This window comes from Haliotis cracherodii, unplaced genomic scaffold, assembly GCF_022045235.1.
Source record: "Haliotis cracherodii isolate W230 unplaced genomic scaffold, xgHalCrac1.p SCAF_1, whole genome shotgun sequence".
NCBI classification, from domain to species: domain Eukaryota; kingdom Metazoa; phylum Mollusca; class Gastropoda; order Lepetellida; family Haliotidae; genus Haliotis; species Haliotis cracherodii.
In genome coordinates, this window is record NW_027266264.1 from 68,201,894 (window position 1) to 68,224,198 (window position 22,305).

A 22,305-nucleotide genomic window follows, 5' to 3' on the forward strand; every position below is an offset into this window, starting at 1 on the left:
TTATCTGCAATCACACCGCACTATTTTTTTAACGATTTCGGTATTGGTTTAAACAACTGTTAGTCACTAGACCGTTTTAACATTTCAAAGTATGATCAGTGCATAGCACAGCAGTGACATAATCAAAATCAATCAATGACTTCATGTCACATCTATGTTGTCTACGGTTGTAGATGAACTGCATGTGACCAAGGGGTTTTAGCCAGCACAGTGAAAGAGGCATAGCTTCAGTATGAGACTCTACTCCACCGTCTTCCTGCTTCTGGCCCAGCTGAACGGGGTCATAACACAGGGTAAGATTACCGTCGGTAAAATACACATGACTGGGCTCATGGGCGGATACAGCTTTTTTGAAAGGGGGGGGGGGGGGGGGGGGGTTGCACAATTAAGATCTATTTATTGTCTTTGGTGGTAATTTATACAGAAATAAAGATTTTTTTCGAAATAAAAAGGGGGGTCGCGGGGGTGCATCCGCCCATGGGGCTTGTATGTATGTTATATGCTGTCAACTGCATGTAAAGTTATTGATCGATTGTATCGAAACTAGGTCTGGGACGGGTAACTCGGGTACTCGGGTCGAGGGGGCCCTGAAGAGGACCTGGGTACCCACATGACTCCCACATGACTATTAATGACATTAACAATAAAACTCAATGGGTACACTACAAGTATAGCTAGTGTTAATATTTCTTTCTCACCGACGTTCTTACTTTTATATGTTCGAGTAAGTATAACTCGTGTATCAACTGCAGTGTATGCATGATCAGATTGTTTTATACGCGTACGTGTATCTAAATAGTTTGTGCCAGGGCTGCGGTAAAACAATTCCCATTCGGAAATTTTGTACCCAACTCTTGAGGCCTATAGCGGGTATCCGGGTAGGCCCGGGTAATAGGGTGTCGGGTACCCGGGTAGTAAATTTGGACTCGTCCCAGCCCTAATCGAAACTGATCTCCTCACTGTGGCATTTAACGCCATTGTTAATATTAAGTATATCTTATCTCGAACTACGGATAACTCGATATATCCCAGGTTTTTTTGCATTAACGAGGTATCCTTATATTCGTTACTTGGGAGTTTGTTACAGCAAGAGTTGAATATAAATATGTGTTTAATTTTATTGAGAGTTTTCGAACATATCATCGGGTCTGATTACGTCGCTGAATATAAAATATATATAAAAACAAATATACCTCTATAAGTAGATGTCACTTAAAAGATACTTAAAACTGAATAAACACTCAATAAACACTCCTACTGCGTGAGTCATAATCACTTCCTGCATGTTGATAAGAATAGTTCTTCACCAGTGAGTTTTCAACATGTGTCAGGGTACACACCTAACATTGTACACCTCATAAATCTAAAGGGGGCACGGGTGGCCCAGTCGTCTAAGGCGCTGCGATTCGCTGTGCAGAGTTGCGTCCCTTGGGCACGCCAGAAACCTATGATTGTGGGTTCGAATCACGGTTCGCCCTGATTATGTTTCTAGGTTTGTCAGCACCAGTGCTCGTTGATTTCACCGAAGTGGTAAACGTCTGAGACCTGCATCACTTCGGGCTTTCCTCCCACATTAAGCCGACATAACCGGAATACTGTTAAAAGCGGCGTTAAACCCAACTCACTCACACATAAATCTAAGGCACCCGGCAGTACGTTGTCAGCCTCGGGTGGTCGATAGTGAAGGGTCTTGTTGGATTAAAGGCATTGGGTACATTGGGTACAGGTACATACAATAAGCATTACTTGTGTATTCTAGGCATCAAGAAGTGAGTACAACGTAAATAACATAGTGGGTTGTATGATTTAAAGTAAATGAAATCAGGCATAAAGGGCGTTTCCTCTTTTGGACGTGGCATCTGAATGATTAGTTATTTTCAAATGGACGTAAATGTGATTTGATTCAGCTCATTAGAAATGAAATATTGAAGACAATAAAGAGACACGTTGACACATAAATGTTTTACCTCTTATGTGTGAAAGAAAAGACTGACTTGGAAACAAAAACACATTTTTCTTCACGAAAGTATGTATGCCCGAAGAATGTTCAAAGGTAAAAAATAGCATACCTTCGCAAATACCTCGGGGATAACATTTATATGGACATGCCATTGTTTATTTGCAGTGACTTTAAGTGTCAGCAAATAACTTGTTACATTGCAGTGTATCTTATTGCTAAACAGACGCGACGTTAAACCCAATTTCACCTCACCTCACCTATTGCTAAACAATGACTGTAACTGTGTTGCATTGTTTCTGTTGAGATTCGGTAGACACTCATTGCATTGTGTTTGGACAGTGATCAGTCGTCAGGAAGTTACCATATTTAGATGCCTTCTTTGTACGTTCTTTTAGTACAGATTTCTGGGTTAACATACTGTTTCAGTTTGGGAATCGACAGGTAACACTTACGGCGCTGTAAACACTAACTTCGAGTGTTGTAGAGGCCAGATTGTAACAGGAAGCTTGATGACCTGTGAAAAACTCAGGACAGCTTGGTCGTTCGAGAAGTTTCCCGACGTGACAACTTCTAGAAGGCTGGCTTTAACTCTTTAAGCGCGAGACCAGCACGATTCGAGGCCTTTTACAACCTGACTTGCATCGTATCTAATTGGACCGCCTCCGTGGTCCAGTGGATAGAGCGTCTGCCCGGAGAGCGAAAGGTCGTGTGTTCTATCCACGGCTCCGTCATGCGAAAAGAAGTTAAAAGATGGCAATTGTTGTTACTCTGACTGACGCATAAGGGGGTTAAATAAGGACTGGTCAGCTCGGAGTCAGTATTCTGTATCTGAGTTGGGTACTAATGTTAAACTTCGGCATGGTGTCTCAGTGGGCTAGCACTATAAGTTCGGCCCTCTTTCAAGCCGTTTGACAGTGAAAACTTCTGGCCATTCATAAGTGCACTGATATATATTGTAGGGCCCGTTACCTATTTCAACTGCCATTTATTTGACCGATTGTATTTTACCTTCTGTGTATTTAACCCCCAAAACTGTGTGTTTCTTTATATTTTGTTTATAATTCCTTGATCGTGCATGGTCATCAACTTATTTCACAATTTAGTTCTGTATGTACCGATTTCTGGTTAACCTTTGCATTTCAATGTAGAAATCACCTCGCAACAGTTTCCATATTCGTGTACTTGGTCTGAATTGTGAGTAATGTTTTACGCCGCTTTTAGCAATATTCCGGCCATATCACGACAGGGACACCAGAAATGGGCACACGTTGTACACAAGTTGGGTAATCGAACCAGGTTCTTCGGCGTGATGGGCGGAGGGACAATCCACTTGTTTCTCCACCACCCCTGTTTCTGAATAACCGGAGTAAAGAACAAATATGTATTTGTTCATGAAAATATGTCTGTTTCAAAAGGGTCCTAGGCAACGTTGACTGGTGCAGGCACTCTATAAATAGACAAATACAAAATGATAACATAAAAGTAAATCATGAAAGAAATTTACATACTGAGTCAAGAGTTCCATAATTTGATAAATTACTTTCATAGTTTTCTGTTTGCTTACCGTCGTGTTTTACATTCGCGGTGGCCGTTTTCATGAACCCTATTGGCCGTTTTCGCTTATGAGTGGCTGTTTTCTCTAATTACCCAGTGGCCGTTGTCTCCAGTTCCCGTTTCATACACTTTGTATATTACAATAAATCTGTATGCCACCCCTTTAAGGATTTATGAGTGAACAATGAAACTAAGAAAAACTTTGCGTTTTGAATCCTATTTACATTACAACACAGCTCTATACCGTCTTCACAAGTACATAATGTAGAATGAATCCAGGCCAAGTGTACATTTCTTGAAGGATATCAGTTATTATATCACAGAAAACTTTGAGGAGAGCAAAAGTAAAAAAAAAAACATTGTTTTTTTGCCGTAGCCTTGTCTTTTTATTATATCATGATTGCATTTATTCAATACCATAGGACAAAGCAATATAAATTTGCTTAACGATTCAGGGTATTGAGTCTTTGCTGTGGGTGACGCGTTGGGTGGGCCTTATTAGGTGATATGTGATCGGGGGAGGAATGAAGGGTGGAGGGAGGTATGTGGCTCCCACTTTACGACCATGGGCCCGTTAGAAAAAAGGTACCATCTAAACAATGTTCCATTTTTTGGCTTTAATGCTGAAACGCTTTATGGAAACGCAATGCTACTTGCATGGACGAACGTTTACATAGTAGTGGTATTCATTGATTTTCATGAACAGTGGCAACTTTGTATCGCGACTTTATTGTTTTCGGTCGTCATAAACATAGGATAAAGTTATATAAATCGTAAACACTTCCCATCATAAAACTATTTTGGGCAACTGGATGACTAACTCAAGAGTGTAGGTACTCATTAAAACGCATATGCCTGGTTATTCATGTTCGCATCTCTGTTACAAAGTAAAGAAACGACACAGTCTTTTAAACGCATATTCTTACGAATCACTTTCAAGTTATAGTGAGGACACCGGGTGTTTCCAATGCATGTCCGGTTTACCGAAGATCTATAGTACTGTATACGAGTATTCCCCAAGCTATCTTATGATAAACCGGACAGTATTCAGCTGTAAACATCAAAATAACGTTCCCGAGGCATGTCGTGCTTTAAAGGTGTTATACACGACGTGTAGGCGAGGACGTCTCAGTATATTATATACTCTTCAAAAAAAGAAACTTGACACTGACATTCAAAATGTAATATAATGCGATTGTTTCAAAATAGGACACAAAAACCATAATTGAAACACCGTTTGAAGATCAATGTACACAATGTTCAAAACATTAATCGTGTCACCTAGACAGACACACGTACACGATACAGTTAATGTCATGGGGTGGAGAAAATGTCAGTATCGGTTGTGCCCACCACGTGCATCAATCACCGCTTGATACCGACGACCCATAGATGCAATCAAGTTGTAAATAACACGCTGTTGGATGTGCTGCCTTTCATTCTGAAGTGCATCAAGAAGCGCCGGAAGTGTTTGGGGCGGTGGATTCCTTCTGCGAACGCGTCGATCCAACTCGTCCCACAAATGCTCAATCGGGGACAAATCTGGTGACCGGGCTGTCAAAGGTAATGTCTGGATGTTGTTGTGCTGTAAGAAGTCCTGCCAAACACGTGCAATATGCGGTTGTCCTGCTGGAACTGTCCGCCATGAATGTTGACGTGAGGAAGAACGTAAGGCTGTAGGATCAAGTCTCTGTAACACGCACCTGCCAATGCACCTGCCACATGCACGAGAGGCGTCCTACCACCGTGATGAATTCCGGCCCATACCATGACACTACCGCCGCCAAATGGGACAACCTGCTGCACAAATTGGGGGCGTAACATTCACCTCGACGTCCGTAGACACGTGCGCGCCCATCAGCACGTGTGAGTAGGAAACGGGACTCGTCAGTAAAAAGTACATTTCTCCACCTTGCACGTGCCCATGTAACCCTCTGTTGGCACCAAAGCAGACGGTCCGCCAGATGACGTGGGGTTAATACATGCCGTCGAACAGGTCTTCGTGTAAAATGTCCAGCCTCCCTCAGTCTGTTGCGCACCTTTTGATCTGATATTCTGCGTACCCCAGGAATCTGTGTGGTTGTAGACGTGGCTGTGGTAGTGCGGTCTCGGGGGTGTCGCAGCCGGATGTATCGATCTTGTGCTTGGGTTGTCACCCTTGGTCATCCTGACCTTGGTCTGCCGTCAACTCTGTTGGTATTGTTGTATCAGGTCCACAGTGCGGAGATTGTCTGTCTGGATACGCCAAAGTGCCTGGCCACTTCTTGCTGAGTTGCTCCAGCTTGTAATCTCCCAATGGCGTTGTTCCGTTGAGCTGCATTCAGTCTTCGCATTCTGTCACCTCCTCTACTGCCGTCATAAGGACTGTATGAATAGCGGTTGATGTGGATTTTATACCCATTCAGCAGGGGGCCTGCATGCCTAAATGCAGGATCCTGTGCTGCACGTTTTTTACAGGCGGTTGCGTTTGGATGAAGCTGTAAAATTGATCCCCAAACGCTACGTTTATGTGCTTTGCATGTGTTTTCGCGAATTATAGACACATCATCCTTCTGTTTGACTTATTTGGTTCTTATTGAATGTAATTATTTTAGATATTTGTGCAAAAAGTGGTTTTACATCTATGTCAAGTTTCCTTTTTTAAGAGTATATATTACATCGGGCAGTATTCAACAGTGAACATTTCACGTCGCCTTGTTGGCTATATTTGGTTTAAATGTTCTTTCCAGAAACAGCTCCAGAAATAAAGATGCCTGATGTGCGTCGGATGGAATACATTTCCAATCAACAGGTCCTTTTGATGTGTAATGCCGAAGGTGTACCAGTCCCTAGGTAAGTACGACATTTGTCACAAATCGTTATTTCAAGGTATTTCATACAAGGGGGAACACTAACTGACCTTTTCGGTCGATGTTATTTGAAGGTTGAATTATGTATTTCATTTTAGTAAAAGATGTCACCATCTTCTCTTTTCTCTCGTTAGTTCGCAATGTAATGAAAACATTATTTCACAATATATCAGCATACATGTCTTTTTTCAGTTCATCAGACAGTATGTCTAAAATCTACAATTATTACATAAACAGTTATAAGTCGGAAAATGAGTCCAAATGTTTGATGCCAAATAATGATGTAATAAATATGACTTGAAGCTTGTGAATTATAGTTGTGTGTTCCTAAGATACTGTAGTTTTAAAATATTATGAAAAGTCAAAATATGATATTTCACCCATGAAGGTCCCATATCTCATGGTTGGTCACAATTATTAATAAGAGTAAAGACACGAGTGGGTAGGGGGAATAAGGCGCGTTTAGCTTGAGAAATGGGTTTCACTTATTATAAATGTGTAATCGGACCCGGGCATTTTTGTTATGACGGGCGATTGCTTCTACGAGTAGGCATATCGGCTGTAAGGTAACTTCATGGTGTTATTTAGACAAATGAAAGTCTACATGATGAAACTTACCCTATTGGTGGTATCACCTGTAAGTACAGCTGTTCGATTCCTTGAAACAAGCTCTTTTGATTCTTTAAAGATCTTCTTTGAAACTGCGTTCTGTTTAAAGAACAATTGAACCGTTGAAGTAGTTGTAGAATGAGAGTTTTAGAGGCAACCTACATGTATGTGGGTAAATCATTATAGCAAGGCGAGCCTTTCTGAGCTGAAGGTGCCTTCGATGAAATTCGAAGATGGGGGATATACCACATTCCTTAATGTACGTTGTATAGAATGATTGTCTGTATTGATACAGTCAGTTGGTCAACCACAGCGCAGTTAACAGTGTAATTAAAGTCATAGTCATTAAAGAGTTTGAGACCACAAGAATCAAAGGTTTCCACTGATGTCTTTTTGTCTGATTGCAGGTACAAATGGTACAAAAATGGGGCCTTAATTGTCTCCGATTCTATCACACAAGTAGATGAAGTCACTGGCAACTTGTCCATACCCAGCTTCACAATCAGGGAGGAAGGATTATACCAGTGCGGGGCGGAGAACACCGTTAGTCCAGGGGTGACTCCATTAGCCGTATCCCCCGCCATTAACGTCATAGAAGTTTGTGAGTAGATATATCTATGCACTGCCGCAATATACAGTCAAACCGATTTAGTCTGGACCCCGCTAATCCGGAAACCCCTTATTCGGGACGAGCACTGTTGGACAGTCCTTCATGCATACAAAGTGACATAAATGCGTACTGATGATTCGTCATATCGGAAAACACTAGCATTCCGGATTAACTGAGGTTCGCTCTATGCTGTGATGTTTTTGACATGATTATATATCCGTTCACTGATTAATGATTTAACATTGTCGTTTATGTTCATAATCTGTTATAGATCTGAAATAAAGACCACAAGGCTATATTAGTATATTTCGATTAATACAATGATGTGAAGACCTGTAACAACATGCCAATTTCAACGTGTACACACATCCTTTGGGATTAAGGGCCAGGTCCCCAGTGCCTCATGCCGAGTAAAACGGGGATCGGGTGGCCGAACAGAACTTACAGTCAAGGCTATTACAAATAACATCCTGAGTTTACGATTCTTGCTTTGTCATAGTGAAATAGGTGAGCGTATCCTGCCCCAGCGATGGCGCCCGTCACAAACACATGTAACTTGAACATATGATACAACTCAAAATAGTGAGTGAGTGAGTTGGGTTTCAACATCGCTTTTAACGGTATTCCAGTTATATCGCGGCGTGTCAACTCAATGTGGGAGGAACGTCCGAAGTGATGCAGGTCTCCAACTCAAAATAAGGAATTAATCAGATATAATTTCGGACACTGATTCTTCCAATTTGTGATGTCCTCCACATTTTCACCATACCACGTTTTGATTAGTTCACTAATGCCATGAATGCCGCAACCCTGATCAAACAACCTTTGAGCAATAGTCGTATGGCGCTCTTTAAAATCTGAATTGAAAGATTATACCTCAAAAGTTGTGAAATATTGACCCCAAAGGCTGGAGCTGCTAGAATATTGATCGACAAAAGGAATGTTAACTTTTGCCATTCAGGCATGTGAATATGTTTTTGTCATTCTGAAGCTCTAAACACAGATGTATATATGAAACAGGTGAGGCGATTTCACTGGTCTCTTGAATTTCGAGTTCAGGCCGGTAGGGAATTACCGATTTGATAATTATAGTAATATTTAGTTTCACGTCTTGGCCAAATTCATTTGTATTGGTTTTGCCAACCTGACCAGACACTCCGATTAATATGCATGTTCTTTCTGTCCATAATGTTCACACTGACAAGGTGTTATATTTACTCAATGGCAGATTATTGAACTGAATATCAATCGATTTATAATCATAGTTTTTATGATATTGACTCGATGGTTAATATAGTACACAACAGACCTCTTGTCAAACACGCACAGAAGTAAGCTTCCGTTCTAACGCAGTTTGGTGTCAATATGAAAGTTATATCTCAATTTTCCCATTTCAAACAGTTCATTTTGATGAAGAATTAACGTAATCCAACTTTTCACCAAAAGTGAATAAAGATGCAGACACAATTAGAATGTAGAAAGTTGAATTTAAATAAGAAAGTCTGTCAGATCAGTGTTCAAGTACATGACTGCTTAACCGCCAAAGAAAAAGAGGGGAGTTATGCTGTAAGTTCATCTGAGAAATTGTGATTATCAGCCGATCTTGTTTCCGTATCACTCGAGGATTATAATCTCTTTATCGTATAATGTCAGTCTTAAAATAAGCAATATATGAGACTTATTTTAAGTAAAGGATGTAACCTTAAAACTGCATATGAATAAAATGTTTGAGTGTATCGTTTCATTTATCATATACACGTAGCGTCAGTTGATTTGCAGCCATGTTTGTCTGCAGAAACACCCAGACATCGGGAAACACCTTTTACACGTAGTGGAAATGTCAAATATAACTTTTGTTTTATCACGTAGACTTTACATCGATGTAACGTAGCTCATTTGCATATTTATATACCAACCCTTCAAAACCCACCAAGAGAGCATTGATATTCATACATATACGACCTTTAACGTGTGTATTTACAGCACTCGGTGCAAACTGGCCTGTGATCCCTGTTGAAGACATCAACAAATTCGAAGGAGCATACGCCAAGCTGCTATGTACAGACGTACCAGAAAGTGGCCCAAAAGCTCAATTCCGCTGGTTTTTAGAATCACCCGACGGGGCAAAGAAACAAGTGGAGGAAACCACCAGAATGCACGTTGACGATCAAGGTTGGTGTTCAAAATTAATGTTGAATAGACAAGACTAAAAGACAAAGATGGCAAAACAGTGAGACTTTTGACATAACAATCTTTTTCCTACGACACAATTGGTGTAATTCGTTGTTCGTCAGAATCGCAGGGACAACCGTGGTGACAATAATCGGTCACGTTGTACACCTAAAGCAACGTTTTTCTAGATATGTAACCCACTAAAAATGAAACTAAATAAACTCCACCCTATTACCCAGTCATTTTATAATGAAACAAGAACTTTGCTTTAACTTTGGATATGAAGAAATGTTATTACGACATTCATATATAATAGAACCATACATTTCAACCTTAAAAGTCTACCGAATGACATTTTATGTTATGACTGTATTCTTTTACAGGAACGCTGCATTTTATCTACTTGGAGACAAGTGACCAGACAGGCGCCGATCTGTACAAGTGTGCCATCTATAACAATATCATAGATACTATTCAGCTAGGCAGTCCAAAGAGTCTGACAGTTACTCCGGTAGTCAGTGAGTATCGATTGCTTTGTTTCAGATGTGACGTTGTATTTAACAAATTGTTCATGTATTTAACAACTCTAACCATCTAGTGTTTATATCACTATCACTTTCTTTAGATTTAACCCTTCTTCTCTCAAGGTATCTCCCCTTGCTTATATTTGCACGTACCTGCCTGTCCTACTGACACGAGCGATAATGTAGTGGAACGAATTTTTAGTGTGTGTGTTGTTTTGCTCGTAGTGAAAACATGAAGAGTGAACATGGAACAAACCTTCAGATTCTTAGTTGAATTCAATATTCAATTATGTATGAAGTACAGAAATATCACATTGTATGTAAAACTCACATACGCTGTTGTCCATATATGGAAACGAAATTGACATCAACAGGTGAATTAAAGAAGACATCAAAATGTCAAGACGATGGCCATAGAAAATACCAAACCTTGACATTAAAATATTCGTGACATCCACCAGGACAGCGTATTCAGCTATCCAAGATATCTTCAGTTTATTCATATAAAGAGGTATGATTGACTTGGCAGATGTCTCCCTTTCCACATTGAAACGTCAAATAGGAAGATTAATGTCGATGTGACAATACCTTGTCCAGAGGGTGTTATTTCTAGCATACAGCGTCCTACGCAGGTCATTGCTTCTACTATTTCTGGCACGCATACACATGTGCCTATTCAGTCTATTCAGTGTCTAGTAATGTACGTACATATGCTGTATGTTAAGGAGGCCGTATTGTAATGGTTGCCTTTAAATGCGTGTCTACACTGTAATGGATATACCTTTAAAAATGTTTTATTTTTTTAAAAGATATAATACCTAATTTCATCCTATCTTATTGCTTATAGGAATTTGTGGTATTTCATAATAAGGTATATTTTGATGCTATCATCTGCGAAAGAGACTGACATTATTTTTTTCCTTGAGCTCATTTTCAGCATGGCTCAGTATTTCTCTGTATTTACAAGTCGATCTATAAGTCTTTAATGATATATATATATATATATATATATACTTTGTATATATATATATATATATAGTTGAGTTATGTTACAAACACATTATACAGGTGACCGGGCAGAACGTTAAAGGAACAAATAAATACTACAAAGTGAATGTTGGTTTCTAACGAAAATAACCTTGTATAACACAAGAACTAAGTTGAAGACACGGCTCCACCAAGGAAGGTGGTTCCTACATCGGACGCTGTTTCCCTAGGAAGGGTAATGTTGGGACATTGTCCCCAAGAATGTCATATGACAATCAACATTGTTGTCATTACCGGGTAACATATACCTGGAAAGGATTTCTTCGGGTGAACACCGTTTTATTGTCTTAGCCAAATAATCAATTGACAGAATATAGAACAACCACACTGTTTCCATTGTCTCGAGCCAATGATTGAATTGCTTGAGTAAATGTACTTTGTTTTGATCGCCTGGGTACACGAATGCTTTCATTGTTTCACTTTTTCTGGGGCAAGCAATGTTTCATACACTTTACGTTGTTTACTTGTCTACTATTCCCAGGAATGAATGTCCTTAGACAATGGACTGAATTTTTGTGTCTTGGGAAAATACGAGGATAGAATGTCCTAGGGCAATGTAAACCGTCTTCTTCGTCGAGAGCTACTTATCCTGGCATACCACTGTAGCATAGAATACAATGTACACTGTTTTATTCCAGGACAGAATGTCCTGTGACATAATACAGTGTCCGTCGGAAATTGAGAGCGTCGAACTATGAGATGATGGACACCAGCATACACGGCTCGCAATTATACCCAATCAAGTAAACCAGCCAATTGCCATAGTCATAACTCAATAGATATTTTCATTGACGTATTACTTTGCATTTTGTTTCAGGTAAACCGCAAGTCAAACCTAAGGCCGAGTATACAACTAACCCTGCAATATTCTTACGGACCCAGACGGCAGAGCTGGAGTGTGTGTTCAGTGGATAGTGAGTGCAGCTCGTTCATGATAGATTTGACATATTTCCGCAAGTACATGTTCAACGTTGACATGTCATTTGATTAAATATACACCTGTTTGCCATATAATCATGACAACAATATATAGTTCTTACATTGGTACAGCAGCGTAGTTTTAAAACTATTTTGTATAGTCATCTTCACAAAGCCTTCACAAATCTTGATTAAAGATGAATACTGTTTTTAATAGCACTAAAGCTTTTGGTAAATGTGTTCTTAGTCCTCTACCAACAATCACGTGGCGCAAGGGGGGTAAGATCATCACAGCAAGTGAGAAATATCAGTTCGACAAGAACAACAGGAAACTGAAGGTATTGAAGCTGGTGGAGGAAGACGAGGGAATTTACACCTGCTTCGGGCAGAACTCCGTCAGCACAGTCCAGATTGCCATCTTTCTCGATGTCACGTGTAAGTTGTTTTGTATTGTTATGAAGAGTCACGGTTCGTCTAACTCGTTGTGAAGAGTTACAAACCTTGGCCGCCCAGATATCTTGTTCTCCCCGATATTGATCTTTGATCTGTCAGTACCATATCCTTCCTCGTTTTTTCATCAAAGAGGTAAAATGTTTACAACCGGCGTAACGATGAGATTCCTTCCTATTAAGATGAAAGGCCGTGATATTTGAATGCAATACTGTTCATAGCGGTGTTAAACCTAACTCGCACATTGATCTTTGATTACTATGGACCATCACCGGATATTGATCAGAGTTGTGCTCCACGTTGACACATAGATTCGCATGTTTCGAGGCACGGTTTTCAATATTCGTTAAATCAGAATTTTGATGAACGAAGATGACATATTGTTTTTTAATGTTTTAACTAATATATCCCCCAAGTTCGAAAGATACTTTGGATTAAGTGTGTGATTAAACTGTGAGCTCTATGTTGCAGCTGGTCCTATTTGGGAACAGGCGTTGAGTTACCAGACTATACCAACGGGCAGGGACGCTGTCTTCTACTGCAAGTCCCGGGCAGCTGACGGGGAGGATCCCATAAACACACCCAACTGGAACATTAATGGAAATCCAATTAACATACTAAGTCCTCCAGGTAAGACTCATACTGTCCTTCTGTAATTTAAACGTCGCAATATTGATCCATAAATCTTGAACGTGACATGAACGTCACCCTACCTTCAGCTGTATGTAGGCATGCGAGAAGTGGAGTCTGAGGCGCAATATCTGTGTTGTACACATTTCCTCAAATATCTTTTTTCTCACACTGATATGGCAAAATCAGCACATGTATAATTACATTAAATTTGCCCTGCATTATGTAGAAGATGCCTTAGGAAAAACATTAAAGCATGTCACTGAACAACAGCTTCACGAAACGACAAACGAAACCAGATTGTCAGAGATGAATCTTTGTTTGTGTTAGAGAAACTCCCCCTTGCAAAATTTAATCATTATTGCGACTTTAACAAATGACTTTCGAAAGAATCCCTCGCAGACATACACATTTGACATGTATGGGTATAATCGTTCTAATGCGATTATTTCAAAAACAATTCACATCCCTTTATAGGAAGCGGCAAGTTCCAGTTCAGTGATCGTGGAAGAGTGTTAACGGTCATAGGTCTGCAGAAACCGGACGATACTCAGTGTTTCCAGTGTAACGTCAGCAACAATATAGACTATGAATTTGCGAATGGTTGCCTCAACGTCATCGGTAAGTGGTTATATTTGTCATCAAACATGGATACAAACGGATTGATACAAAGGGAGTTAAATCTTCATTCCTGGACAATAATGTGACAGTTTCATGACGATGTTACTCAAGGAATGGTGTTAATTCGTGCGTGTTGTGTGTATTTCTTGAAATTCGAATGACTAATGTATATTTTTTCTACATGTTAAGTTTGAAAAAATCTAATATTAGTCCTGTTACTTCGTGTTCAGTGTAGATTGGATCTTGTAGCAATATTCAAGCCACATTGCAACCTGGGACCCGAAGAAAAGACACATTTTGCATGTTTCTTTCAGATCCAATCGTAATAACTGAGCATCCTCCACTTCAAGAAATCGTCAAGGGCGATCGCGTTCAGCTGACAGTGAAAGCTACAACTGACCCGGGGATGACCTTGAGAGAAAGATGGCGCTTCAAGAATCAAACCTATGACAATAATGCGCCTCCTCATGTGATCTACAATGATGTCACAAAGGAAGCCTATATCGACACGTCAGGCCTCACCGATGCGGAGTTTGAAGCGATTATTGGCGTGTACTACCGGGACCTGTATCACCAATACGATAGCTACACAGTAACAATTAGTGTGGCACTAAAGGGGAGAGGTTGGTGTTCTGTAATCTTTTCTTAATTATAATTAAAACACACTCATTCGTGAGTTCAGTTATTGGCACAATATGATATCTCGTTTACAAGGCCCGGCAAAAAAAACCCAATGAGGTCTTGGCGGGAGCGAGTGAAAGAGAACACACCTAACACAATTAATACGAGTATGTAAAACACGTCTTTGTTACTGTAAGGTACTTTCAATTACTGTACACGCGACAGAATGGTTCATTCAATGAACATCTAACGTATATGTATATTTAAGGTAACATAGCTATGGTGAAGAAGTTATGTCGAGCAATATTCTAGAAGTGTCTTCATTTCACAACTTTTGAGGTTTAATCGAGCATGCCCTTTCCACAAAGATTTTAACTTGGCGTTGTAACCCAAAGGTATTTCAGATATGTTAAGTTTGATGATATTTCAAACTCTTCTCATTACTAATCAGAATGGATATTCTGACATAGATTTATATTACTTTCTGACATGAGAGTAATCAAAATTTATTTTGTTTTATCAAGTTCATCTTTAGGCCTGATAATAGAGGCTCCAAACCTCTCTTCTGTTCCATTCAAGCAAAGTTGTGTGTCATCTGCATATTGTCCTAATTTATATTGTTCAATTTTTAGTTCAATTCTTTTAAGTCTTTATTGCTTCTTATCATAGTTCCAAGCATTTCAGGATGAAATGTTAGGGCGATATTGGGTTTCCTATACACAGACCCTTTTGTCATAAAAGGATGACAAAAGGCCATTTTGTATTACACGGGATGTGGTGATTTTAGTTAATATATACTAACACCTGAGCACATAAGAACCAAAACCATATTTCTCAAATTATCTCATTATAAGTTTAGGGGACACTATGTCCAAAAATTATTTTTCAAAATCGATAAGTGGTATCATAGTACTAATAGGTGTTTTGGTTTTGTTGGAAATCTGATATCGTACAGAAGTCTTAAGTGATAACAGATAATTTTATCATCTACCTGCAATGAAACATGTCACTCATCTTTGTGCTTAATTTATTGTTTCTGTGATAAATTTGTAGACCCAAATTCCTGAATCTTTCCAAAATCTTTTTTTAAATCAGCTGGAAAGCATTCAATACTCTGGCTTTTATTATTTTTCATGTTCTTTTTAACAGTTTTTTTATATTTCTTCAATTTTGTTTTCTTTATCGAAGTGCTGTTTATTTAATTTGGTATTTGTATGAACTTTAGATATCTATCGTTTCATCGTCACAAGCTTTCTAGAGCCATTGATAGAATTTCCAGCGTCTATACGTCTATCAAGGGAAGACGTGCAACATGTGGCCGCGATGAGGATTGGCGGATCAGTAACATTAACCTGCCTCAGAAAAACAACAACAATAATTTGCCCATGATTTTACATGCATGAGGAGAAAGAACATGGACATTCTCGAAATAGACTTTTTTATGAAAGTGATTTTGCATTTTATCTTTTCGTGGAGGGTTATCCCAAACATTGACAAGCATTATGGGAAGGTCATTATTTTCTGTACATTAATGCATCAGAAACCTCTGATTGTTTCAGGTGCAGACGTCTGTGAAGAACACTCACTGTATCCGTGGATATATTCATTGTCTGCGGCAGTCGTTGTGCTCCTGTTCATAGTGGTGTTTTTAATTATAAGAAGGTATTCACTTTAGGTCTCCTCACTAAAACACAAGTTACAAGAAATCTATTGATCTGCGTTTTTCTTTTGCCATTTTGGTGACCTCTTCATGCTTTATAATGCCTACTTATTTCCATGGAGTTTATGCTGTGAGTACCCTCGACCCAGAATGGATAGTTCAACTCGATTTTGTTCAACGGAGGGCATGGTCTATGTATTACTATTGTGGAATAGGGAGAAAATGTGGTTCTTGCTTTTCTGGTTTTATTTAAACACTCACTCAATGTTACTCAAATTGAAACAAGATGTTAACCCAGGTGAGGTGAGGGGAAATTGGGTTTAACGTCGCATCCAAGATTATTGCACTTATATAGCGACTTGCATGCACATGTGTGTGTGTGTGTGTGTGGCTGCTTGTACTACTTCGGACTGATGCCAATTTATAGTGCTAGCACACTGAGATACCATTCCGCAGTTTAACATGAATACCCCACTCAGACACAGTATACTGACTCCGAGCCGACCAGTCCTTGTTTTAAACCCTTAATGCCGAGCGTCAGACAGGGTAACAACAAGTACCATCTCTTAACGTCTTTTGGTATGACGCGGCCGGGGATCGAACCCCGGACCTTCCGCTCTCCGTGCGGACGCTCTACCACTAGACCACGGAGGCGGTCTGTTAACCCAGAAATATGTACTTAATAGAACTTAGTGTGAAACAAGTGGTATACAATCAACAGATGTATTACAAAAATTAACTACGTTAACAAATCAATACAAATTACTGCACAACAGGTACAATGGCAGTACACAACAGAGTGGTAGTACAATATTCAATGGCATGATATGATATCATAGTAGCGGTCAGCATCAGATACATAAAAAAACCCAGTGGTGATGGCAAAATACAGTGGTGGTGGCGAACGTCAGTGATGATAATATATATTCAAGTAGCGGCGAAAGTGGTCAAGCTTCTTTTCAGGGAATCAGGGATGATGAGCGATCCTCACATGAAAGCTGGTTCCGAAGCGATGAAAAGCGTGAGGGATACGTAAAAACGCTATTGTCCCCTTTTTTAATACCTAACAAGCTACTGGAAATGTCCATACCGTGCCCTCACCAAATAGAACACGGACCGGAAGTTTACGCACCATACTAGCATCTAAATATAGTAATCCCTGACGACTGATCATTGTCGAAACACAATAAGCGTCTACCCAATCCCAACAGAAACAATAAAATACACTGGCATATAACAACTTCTTGAAAAAGAGTATTTGGCACAAGTCATAGCAACTTAGTAGTCACGCCGGGAATGCATTTATATGTGAATATTAAGGGTTATCAAGATATATAACAACCGACACAGCCAAAGTAATTTGCTTTCTAAAATTGAGTAATAATACTGTACCCATAGTTTGAGGACTGTCAATACGACGCAGTTTAGAATGACATGAAAAACCAGAGTGGCGCAGATCGCAGCCGTTTACCACTTTTGCTGACAGGAATCACATTTTGATTAAAAGTTACAGTCTATCTCACAAAATGAGATGAGCTAGGCAACCAGGATTTCCGTCAACAACGATTGCCACAATATACCATCAACTGTGAACCGTCTGAAGTATTTCAATTATCAGGACTTTTCTGGTGGTTTTACGTTTCAAGATAACAACCCTTCCAACAGGATGTCTTCAAGCGCCATATATATACAATATAGTATGTTTCCTCTTCTGCAGGCCCACATTCACCTGTCCGTCTCAACAACCAAGTGACGCCTACCTGACTCCAGTCGCCATCAACATGAGTCATGTAGTAGGTGGTGGCGAAGCGGGAGGTAACGATGGTCCTTACTATACCACCATACTCGATGTGCCCACGCCGAAGAGATGTTAACGCCAAATCTATCTGCAGGTGATGCCACCGTCACCCCTTGAGAAAGGACTTACAAATGCTCGTAATTTTCTCTTCGTGTTTTTAAATCCATGCTTAAGATACGTTCAAATATTCACATGTGACTGATTGTGCTTTGTATTGTATGTTATCTTAATAACTTCGGAAAGTAATTTATACAATGAAGCCTAATGTCATAGTCACAAGCGTCCTTGCGAAATTGTGTTTAACTTATTAGTGCACTTACATAGTCACGTAGGTACGTGTGTGTACGTGTGTGCGTCCTCTGAGATACCATGCCGCAGTTTAACACACATTCCCCACTCAAACACAGTATACTGACTCCGAGTCAACCAGTCTTTATTATCCCCTTAATGCCGAGCGCAAGGGAGGGAAACAAAAAGTACCGTCTTTTAACGTTATTTTAGTAAGACGCAGACGGGGATCGGTTCCCTGACATTCACCTCGCCGCGCAGATGCTCTATACACTACACCATGGAGCCGGTTCAAGAGTAGAAGAGGCGTTATATATAATAAGCCAGGTTATACAGTTGCGACATTCCTTATTCGTTGACAAGATTTCTCTGTGAACATTGCTCGATTCTGTAGGAATCTTGTATTACACCTATCGTTATGAGGTAAAATTACTGTTTGTGTTTTCGAAGTTCTATACCTGAAAATTGTATTTGACGCTGTGTTTTTTTTTATTTTAAAAAGTTCGAAACTACTTTGAGCACAAATTACACATGTGTTTATTTCCATTCTACCATGCCATTAGTTTGAAAACTGGAATCAATGACAACAGTCTGAAATCTGCATATTTTTCCTTATGTATTTTCAAACCATAACTATTGTATATATATAAAGGAGAGAATACTCAGAGTGAGTGGGTGAGTGAGTGAGTGAGTGAGTGTGGTTTTAGCAATATTCCAGAAATATCACGGCGAGGACAACCAGAAGTGGTCTTCACACATAGTAACCATGTGGGGAATCGAACCCGGGTCTGTGGCGTGACGAACGAACGCTTTAACCACTAGGCTACCCCACCTTCCCCTACTCGGAAACAGCTTAAAATTTCCAAAATTGTAAGATATATTAGTTTCGAGTTATAGTTGTATGGTAATAATGAACGAATTGGGAACACATTTCAAACGGTGTACTAGGCATACTGCATATGGGTCTCCCAGTGGCGATTTGAAGAAGTCGGTCCCACTCTTCTCAACGTGGTCGGCGGCCTATAACGTTGACGCACGTCTCTCTAGCATGTCCCAAACGTGTTCAATGGGGGAAAGGTCTGGGCATATTGTTAGTCATGACTCTTTATGGATGGTGTTCTGCTGGAGGGGAGTATTGACGATGAGCGCGGGCTTTGTCGTCCTGAAAGACTAAACTTCGACCCACGTGGCTTGCAAACGGGGCAACAGATGGTGTCAGTATGTTGTCTCGATAGTACTGTCTGGTGACCGTTAAGTGTAGTGGAGCTCGGTGAGTCATAGTGATGCCAAACAACACCATCAACGACCCACCGCCAAATCTGCCATGAGGTCTCAGGTTGACACTGGCTTGACAGTCACTTCGACGTGGCCAGACACGACCACACCTATCGAAGAAGTACAATTTTTCTTCATTTATTTGAAATTTCTTTCATTGATAGCGAGATTTCTTTCTTCAATACTTAGACGCTGGATTTCTACTGACAGCTGCAGGATCTCCACTTTCCTTCCTCTAAAGTCATCAGTTTGTCTCTTGTGGTTGTAATTTTTCCTGAAAATATGAGTAGTATATTTCAGTACATCAAATCAAATCGAAACATGTATAAAGGTAATGAATGCTTTTTCCATAATCAAAATACACAATAGTATGTGAAAGATTTTGGAGATTATTTGTTTTTTCTCACCTAATAACATGTTTATAATATTGAGTGAACTGACAAAAGTGATATTTATGTAAGAAGTTGTGAGAGGAGTTGAAAATCTTTTTCGACAACAAAGCTACATTTTCTATTTACTCTGTATTTTTTGCACTGTTCTTACATGTTATAAATCATAGTGTGAATGATCAGACCTGTGATATAGTTGAATTGTCGTGACAAGTTGTGTCAGATCAATCATATTTTAATACCTTCCACAGCTAGGCCAGTCTGAACAACTGTCTGTTTCTGTTGTGACTCCAACTGTGGTGGTGATGGTTGTATCATGAACACTGACTGCTCGTCAGGTAGACAAGCACTTGTCAGGTCTTCCGGAACAACTAAATGAAAATGAATAATCAGAATTTATTAGTTTTCATGCAACTGAGATATTTATGTGTGATATTGACTACACTAAAATCTTACAATTGTTTCAATGACTAAATGTCGAATATATTTGTAAATGGAATCTTTATGACAGGTCATTTATAATTACTACTAATAATTAATGTTGATATGTTTTTCTATGTTATGAATTCAGATTTATTTAACTTACATTCATTGACATCACTCTCCAATTCACCTTCACAACCATCAATTTGACAGGAGGGAATCAGTGATACAATCTGTAAATGAATTTTAATAAAGATTGAAAATTTCAAAGATTTGTAACACATAACAATGAAACATTAAAAAATGTGTATGTGGTAACCCTGTTCATGATAGATGTGAATAAATGTATCAAATGTGAAAACAATTCATACAAGTGATTACAATACATACTGTAAATGTGTCATTTAGCCTGGCTGGTTACATAGAAGTTATAGTAATCTTTGATATGCCAATGTAATTATATTTCCCCGCTCTTCAACTTCATTAAGTGGTTGAGGTGGTGGTCCCCCTCCTGTTGCACTAGTCTCATTTTTTAGTGAGGCAAACTTCCTTCTTGCTGGCTTCTGAATACAAGATTATATCACAGTTTGATTTGCAAGAAAGGAAATTGGATTAGTCTGAATGTTTAATAAAAGTATTTAATCATCGCCTGACACTCTTAGTATTGCATATGGTTTCATTTAGTAAGCAAATATGTCTAAACATGGCCAATTCACAATTAAATTAGATATTGACGTGTTCATATCAGCAAGAAATATGTCAGTTTGTTTTCTTTTGCATTGGTTGATGCTGTTAAATTTTTTTAAAAATATTTATATATATTATGTTATATAACAGTACTGGGTTCATTTTGTTTTTAATACATATCATACCATCATCAGATATGGCCAATGCACTTACTTAATGTCAGTCCATTTCTTCTTGATCTCCTTCTCATCGCGTTTGACCAAGCTGTTGGCACATATTCTATTAAAAAAATCACATAATGTCACCAAATAATATCAAAACTTTCTTTTAATACTTAATTACCAAACATTATACAAATTGATACCTCTGTACTGGATCTATATATACAATGTATGACGTTATATATTGGATAATAATTACTTCCAAAAAAATAAAAATACTTAAACAATTTCTTCTTCTTTTGCATATTTGTCACGGTGTTTCAAAACGCCGAAAATAAAATGTGATCATTTTTCTCCACTTCTTGAATTAATATGTCCACTTCGATAGCCATCCAGTTTACTTTCCTGATGCGTTTATGTTTCGGGCCTACCTTTAGCATACAGTACCACAGTGCCTTTGTCCTTGTCTATGATTTCTTTGCGACTTTTTTAATTTTCATTGTTATAATTAGTTACATGGTCCTGTGGTATAGGCGGCCATTCGGTCCAAAAATGCAAAGTTGAAAAAAGGACAAAAGTACGCAATTAAGGTTAAATATTACGAATATAGAACTAAATGTTACTATTAAAGGTCAAAATACAAAACAAACATACGCCGGTTAAACATACAAAGTTGAAATAAATGTTAAAAGTACGCAATATTAATAGTCAAATGTTACGAAAAGACGTCATAAGAAAAGAAAGAACGATGTGTACGAAAGAACGTCAGTGAACACGAAAGGACGTTTTCAATAAAGAACGTCAGTGAGCACGAAAGGACGTTTTCAATAAAGAACGCCAGTGAGCACGAAAGGACGTTGACAATAAAGAACGCCAGATGGCGCTGCTATTTGTACAATATTCCGAGTTTAATCGGCTTGTTCCGCCGTGTATATGACAACTGCATGCCGAGGTGCACATGTATTACGTCATTCCTCGTGCACTCACCGTCTGACGTCACATATATATACATGTATTTATAAAGTATAATGAAAACAGTGTGTATAAACATGTTGCGTT

At 39.1% G+C, this 22,305-nt stretch overlaps 1 protein-coding gene and 1 pseudogene across 1 annotated transcript; one reads left to right on the plus strand and one right to left on the minus strand.

Moving 5' to 3' along the window:
• Positions 1-203: 203 nt before the first annotated feature.
• LOC139467669 (neuroglian-like) lies at positions 204-18,182 on the plus strand. The gene is made up of 12 exons (XM_071249188.1): positions 204-293; positions 6,244-6,346; positions 7,380-7,573; positions 9,566-9,754; positions 10,138-10,272; positions 12,143-12,239; positions 12,491-12,678; positions 13,165-13,323; positions 13,801-13,944; positions 14,259-14,567; positions 16,125-16,227; positions 17,943-18,182. Exons 1-12 carry the CDS (start codon positions 233-235, stop codon positions 18,097-18,099), a joined length of 1,839 nt encoding a protein of 612 aa, XP_071105289.1. The 5' UTR covers positions 204-232; the 3' UTR covers positions 18,100-18,182.
• Positions 18,183-19,724: 1,542 nt separating this feature from the next.
• On the minus strand, positions 19,725-21,686 carry LOC139457130 (t-SNARE domain-containing protein 1-like; annotated as a pseudogene).
• Positions 21,687-22,305: the final 619 nt, after the last annotated feature.